At 34.0% G+C, this 7,167-nt stretch overlaps 1 protein-coding gene across 1 annotated transcript; it reads right to left on the reverse strand.

Annotated features, from left to right (window-relative positions):
- LOC113766234 (disease resistance protein At4g27190-like) lies at positions 1–1,848 on the reverse strand. The gene has a single exon (XM_027310445.1). The coding sequence runs from the start codon at positions 1,846–1,848 to the stop codon at positions 1–3; it is 1,848 nt and encodes a 615-aa protein (XP_027166246.1).
- Positions 1,849–7,167: the final 5,319 nt, after the last annotated feature.

Consider the following 7,167-nt stretch of genomic DNA (forward strand, 5'->3'; position numbering starts at 1 on the left):
TTAAGGTCCCCGATCAACATCTAAAATATTCCTTATCATTTCATCATACAAGCAGAAAAGTCTCAAATCTTCTGTGTTCTGAAGTATGTCCTTCACTCCTTCAGGTATTGAAGTCTTAATTTCTCGGAGTGACAGGCTTCTTGAGTTTGGGTAACATGTCACTGAATCATACCCTTTACCAATAACTATCTCAAATTTTTGTACGTTAGGTATATGCAATTTTCTGGGAACCGATTCAGGATTGGATACTTGAATACATAAAGTAGTCAAGTGGGACAAGGATGTTATTTCTGAAAGACATGCTTTACTTGTGTCTTCAACCATCCCTTGAATCGCCCACTGATGAAAACTCTCCCACATGTAGAGTTCTTCTAATTGACACAAACGCAATAACAGGGTTGCCGGAACAGTCTTGAGCTTTTGGCAGAAGTTGAGGTCTAACAACCTCAGGTTGACTAATTCTCCAATCTCCTTTGGTAATTCTTCAATATCACATCCATAGAAGCTTAGAACCTCAAGTCTTTTTAATTTTCCAAGGACTGCTACATCATCCAACTTGCAGTGATTTAAATGCAAAGTCCGAAGGTTCACCAAGGCTTCAAACGAGGAGGGAAGTTTGAAGGAACTGGACGGCATTGAGGTCCATTTGTCAGGTTCAAAATAGCGATTTAGAGAGCGAGCACCAATTTTTTCACTTAAATCCAGCACCCTGAGCGTTGGCATCCCTAGAAAGAATCCCTCTGGTATTACCTCAAAAACCTCATTCTCTGCCAACAACAAAATTTCGAGCTTGGGACAAATTAGGCAATCAGGAAGTGACTGAATATGATTAGTCATCAGAGAAATGATTACTGCATTGCGTTCAAGAGTCTCCTGATTTGGCCACTCCTTCAAGCCAAGACCTGCTTTTATGACGAAACCATGTTCCCCTGTAGATGCCATTGATATGGCAAAGTCACGAACCATATCATGCATTCTTACAGAATCTTCCGTACTGCTGTCCAGAAGCAAGCAACAGTCAGTAAGGTTTCTGATTATCCATCGTGTTTCTCTTCTTGCTTCCTCCATTGTCTCTACATCTGTAAACATTCCTTTTCCGAGTGCATATCTAGCTATGTCTTCAATTTTTATATCATGATCTTCAGGAAACAAGCAACACGATAGAAAACAATCTTTAGCTTCCTCACTTTGCAGCTGATCATAGCTCAACTTTAGGCATGAGAAAATGTCTTTTTCATTGTAGTTGATGTTCAAGGGTTTGGACTTCTTCAGTTGCTGAAGTGCAGCTCTCCAAAGCTCCAGATCTTTGTTTCTTAGTGCTCTCCCAACCGTTACAAGTGCCAATGGGAGCCCACAACATTCTCTAGCAACCTTCATGGTGACATCATCTTGTTGGGGAGAAAATGTATCAGCCAATGACCCTGCATTACTTTTAAACAGGTTCCAGGATTCTTCATCTGACAAGAGTCTCAATGGAATTTCCTTTGTTTTTCTGAGCCCCATAGTGCTGCAAAGATTTCTTTGACGAGTAGTAATCATAATCTCACAACCCTTGCCCTCAAAATTGACAGGAATTCCAATTTCTTTGAAAGTAACAAAATTCCAAACATCATCCAATACAAGCAGGACTCTTTCCTGGGTAGTTAGCCTTTCAAAGAGCCGACCAGCTCTTCCCATTTCACTCTCCTCCTGGAAATATAGACCTAACATATCCCCAATTCGACCTTGAATTTTTTTCACATCTAAATTTCGCGAAACAACAGCAAAAATCACCTTATTGAAAAGGCCACTAGTTTCAGCCATCCTACCAATTTCCTTTGCCAGAGTCGTCTTACCTATGCCCCCCATCCCGTACATTCCTATGATTGCGCAGTTGTCATCCTGCAATGCATCAAAGATCTGATCCACAGCTTCTCTCTGGTGGGAAATAATTCCGATTTACCAATCCTCTCTGCTGAGCAATGATCTCACCAACGGTTTTCTTTTGCAGGACAACGTTCTCATTTGCAGTTGGTTTACTTGCTCCGAAAGTGACAGCTTCAGCTTTTCTTTTCATGCTCCTGTTCGTTACTGATGCACTTGCTCCTGAAGTGGCATCTTTGGCCGTGCTTTTCTTATTCATAATTGATGTGCTGGCTATTGAAGTAACACCTTCAGCCCTGCTTTTCTGCTTCAGAGTTGATGTGCTTTCCTCATTCAGAATTGATGTGCTTGCTCCAAAATTGACATCTTCGGAACTGCTTTTCTGATTAAGATTGTAATAGAAAGGAAAAAGGAATTATATTTATGTTTATTTAATTTGTTATAAATATAAAGCATTTCACAACAATTTTTTTTTTTAAAAAGTCAAAAGTTAGATTGTTAATTTATTATTTTCATCAAAAGAATTACATTTTTAGGTACTAATAATTAGCTTCTAAGAACAAAAACGCCTGACAGAGACTAAGAAAATGAAGAAAATAACAAAAAAAAAGGTGTAACAAAGTACCTAATGACCCCAAACAAAGGGGTTTCGCTCAACCTTTAAGACACAAGAGGCAAAGTGACTATCCCAAAACTATGCCAAGGGGAGGGCTCGTACGGTCTTTTTCACTGTCAGGCTCAGGATTCGAATCCTAATAGTTAGTGGTGAGAAGGGTGTGAAGAGGATCGAATGGTTAACAAAACAAAAGAAAAAGAGACTATTCCGAAACTACGAGGAGGCTTGACATTAAACCACAATGGGGTAAACGAATTAATAACAAAAACGTTCATACCTTTTGTAAGGAAAAATGCTTTACTGAATGATGAACTGAGCCTTTCTGGAATGTCTTTATGCAGTTACAGAAACAATTGTATGATCTTTCTTGCTATTAGCTACAAACTGCCATGTCAAAGCATGCATCATTTAGGTAATATGTCATGAAAGGAAATCATAAAAACACAAATTTGATTTTGATCTGCTTTATCATTATTACCTTTTCATAGATCGATGGCTGGATGGAAATGCAGTAGCTGAAGTCTGGAGGTAATATGAGAGGCAACCAAAGTCAACTCCTTGAACAAGTAGAACGTTTGCACCAATGCTTGAGATTTGTAAATGGTGCAGACATATGCGAAAGAGAAGTAAGAAAATGATCAAAGCCTCAGAAGTCAACAATAGTAACATATTCTAATTGTTATTTGGCATCACGTGAAAAAGTCAAACAAGTGTTTTGAATTAAAGCTTGAAAAACAAAACAAAAAAAAAAGGAAGGAAAGGAAAACCTTGTTTGGATTGAAGTTTGTCCTAGAATATTTTTATGTTGTTCGGGATCACATTTTTCAATTACTTTTTTACCTCAATTACAAGAAATTGTTATAGTAATTTTTTCTACAAAAACTCCATAAAATAACAATTCAAAAGCTGGTAGATTATTTGGGATAATTTTTTTATAAAATACTGCAACACCTTTTTGATGTAATGTATGTAAGATAAAAAGGTGGTTGAAAAATGTGTTTATGATATAAGTAAACAAATTTGTACAAATTTGCTCTGGTATCTAGGGTCAAAATTAATTGTGCGAATCTAAAACATAAAAAAAAGGAAAAAATGGCAAATTTACTCTCAAATTAGCTTCATTTTAAATAAAAGTTAGCATCATTTACTTCCTTCTCATACTTCCACAATTAAAGTGACTAAAATTTTCGAATAATTTTGTTTAAAATTTCGTATGACCAGATTATATTTGCTTGTGCACATTTATGGGTTCTTTTGGCATTTTGATCGTAAAAACAAATGTAAATAGGGTTAATTATATTTACCTCCCTTAAGGTTTGGCCAAACTACCAAATGATCCTTGAAGTTTCGTCAAATAACAAATGCCCCCCTATTAGTAACTTCCGTTGAGTATCGTAGACGGAATTGGTGAAAAGACAAGATAACCATAAGCATTATTAGCTGGACTAGTGCCTGTATTGTATTTTACAGTAGGAACGAATTTTCAAACACCCAGATATAATTTTATACTCTAAGAAAATCATAATTCCTTCCTTTTATTTTAATCTTCTTCATCTATAACTTTCTTAAAGCTTGAATATGGCGACTGCAGTCGAAGGCTGCCAGCTACTAACATTCAATGGTGGATATTTGTCAAATTTGCAACTGGGACTTAAAATTTTGTGTAAATTATGATTTGATCATCAATTTTGGCCCAAAGTGACCACAAAACCACCAAACAAGTCTAAATAGCTTTATCCCGTATTCTCATCACTACTCAAACCAAATTAAATAAAATTTTTATGAAAAATTTATTCATGATAAATAGAATAAAAACCAAACAGCTGCATCTTCTATTCTCATCACCACTCAAACCACATTCTACAAATTTTGTATGAAAATTATGTTCATGACAAATAGAACATAAACAGCCAACAAGTCAACAAGAAAACATCAAGATCACTCTATTCAAGAGATGAAACATATTTCATTTTAAATTTATAGATCTCTAATAAGAAAAAAATCCATTTCACTTTATATTCACAAATTCCTCATATTTACCATGTAGAAAATTGGCATGGGGCATATAGCAACTATTGATTTGTACCAATAGGAGTAGAAAAGTAACAAATCGTCCATGCAATTATGTGCCTTTTGTACTTGAAAGCTAACACATGGTATTATCCCAATTAAACCCAGTACACACTTCTTGGTTTTGAAGAAGTCTTTTGAACGAAGGTTGCTGGCAAATTATATGTTATCCCAATTGACAATTCTAGCTTCAACTCTAGCCATTAAATTAAAAGGCTATTTAAATTTAAACCCACTACAAGGTGAAGCTCTCAACTCGAAAGGACTTTCATTTTTTTCTTGATTTTGGTATACTCTCTTTTTCTTTTTTTCATAATTTTCATTTAATTTCTCCTCTTTTCATTTAATAATAATATTTTATTGTTGTTATGTTTTTTAATAATTTTCATTTAATTTCTCTTTGTTCTTTTTTTTTTCCTATGAGTTAACAACTAGTGATATTGACTTTTCATAAAAATTTGCAACTCTTTTCTTTTTCTTTTGTGGTTTTTGGGCTGTCAATTTCTTTTAGTATATTTTAGGAAACAAAGAGAAGAAAAAAAAATGTTATTATTACTTCAGGAAAAAGTCAAAGAAATTAGTGATGACACATGAATCTATAAGGGCATTTTTGTCCTCTCATAATAGTTTTGTTGCTGACATCATACCTTAACTAACGTTTTAGGACAGCAAGGGGGTATTTGAAAATCCTTTGCTTAGTCAAGGGATTAGACTATTATTTGATTAAATCTCAAGGTTTGACTAGTAGTTTGGCTAAACCTTAGGGGAGGTAAATGTAATTAACCCATATAAATAAGGAGTGAATGAGGCTACAATAATTGAGTTCTCAAACAAGTACCGTCCTTCACTCCTTGGAATAGGGTGGTCTTACGGGAGAGAACAGTCATTCTATTTATTTATCAAAAGTCTACTCTTTTTCAGACCATCCAAATTTGTCCACATTGATGGATTTTATGTTGATATAAATCTTCTTATATATGGAATCTTTTTTTTTTTGACATGAAAAGATAAAAAATGTGTTCAAAATTCTTATTCCAATCAATTGGTGACAAATTAAAGTGATATTTGCTTTCAAAATATATCATTATCAAGTCTAACAAAAATTTTCAAGTGAATCTGATCTTTGGTTGCTATGGCTGATTTTAGTGTGTGTTTGGGTGTGTGCCTTGCTGCCCTTATTGGGGATGGGATGGGAAGATTAGAGTGAGAGGTGAGAATCCATGTATTTTTTTAATAGCGAGTAAAATTTGAAAAAAAAAGATAACTTATCTACTTTAGAGTTAATGGCATTAAACCCTCTTTTATTTTGGATGATTTGTACTTTAACCCCCTTCCATTATCTTCGAACCACTTTGTGCCTTCTGTTGCCCGTTTAGGGTTGCGGTAGCTTATTAAAAGGTACTTTCCTAATAGAATTTTTAATAAAAGTACGTATTAACTGTGTAACTGCATTTAAATATATTGTTTGGAGACATAATTTAATAAGTACTTATTATATTAGATAATGTGTAATTTAAAAGTTTTTAAAAGTGTTTATTTCTGTATTTGGTTCATAATATAAGATAAAATAATTATATTTGAGATTTTATTTTTTAAATCACAAAATTTACTCTAAAAACACCAAATTTGAGCTTAATTAGGTTCCTCTCTCTTACACTTTCATGTTTACTTTATAATTTGTTAGTGTCACTTCATCCTTCCAAGGAGGTAATTAAAGTCATTGCCAATGTTCTATCTCTTCCAGAGCATTATACTTTAGCTAAAAAGATATTCTATTTAACAGTGAAAACTCAAAGCCTAGAGACTTCTACCAAATCTTCCCAGCAACACATATATGGCATATGAGTTTGTGGATCGAATTTTAACCACACTAGGAGGAGAACACTGCACATCGTAATTTTCATTCTTGCCCACAAATGCCCAGTTATTCAAATTCAAATATTAAATATGAATAGTTCTACGTTTCCTTCTATAAGTTTTCATAACTTTCCCAAACTGGGGATTGAAATAAGATAGGAGAAATTACCTGAGCAAAGAAAAAGAAGAAAATAGAATTTTTAATGCTGATTGAAAAAAAGCATCTTTGACGCCATTTAATTTCTGTACCATCAACTCTTAACATCACAGAAAATAAACAAAAATCTGATAGACTAAAAAAAGAGAGAAAAGAACACAAAAAAATTAATTGAGATTAATTATAGATGTTTCTGTATTTAAAAGAGATAAAGAAACAGCTAATAATTAGTTAGCCTCCTTGAGTGGTGTATGTATGCAAAAGATGCATGAAATTTAGGATCATATTTGGAGTACATACAAGCTTTGGCGTCCTTAAGCTTTAACTCCAGTTTGCTGGTTAAGGTTACAAATTGAGATTGCTTAGCATGATGACTTTTCTTTCAAAATTAGGCAATTTCTCGTTTAAAATCTAGTTTCAAAAAGACAAATGCATCTTCTTTTCAAATTTCCATCATATGCATCTGTTTGTACATATTACATCATGCTAGTCGAATTGAACCTCAACAGGACTGGCCTTTTGAGTTGGTAAGATGAAACTTTTGATATCACAGCCAAACAAATTATAACACCACACGGCAAACAACTTAAGCACAACTTCTGGA

This window comes from Coffea eugenioides, chromosome 3, assembly GCF_003713205.1.
Source record: "Coffea eugenioides isolate CCC68of chromosome 3, Ceug_1.0, whole genome shotgun sequence".
NCBI lineage: Eukaryota > Viridiplantae > Streptophyta > Magnoliopsida > Gentianales > Rubiaceae > Coffea > Coffea eugenioides.

Excerpts from the sequence above, each read along its gene's own strand:
- LOC113766234 (XM_027310445.1), bottom strand. The coding sequence starts at position 1,848 with ATGGGGGGCATAGGTAAGACGACTCTGGCAAAGGAAATTGGTAGGATG.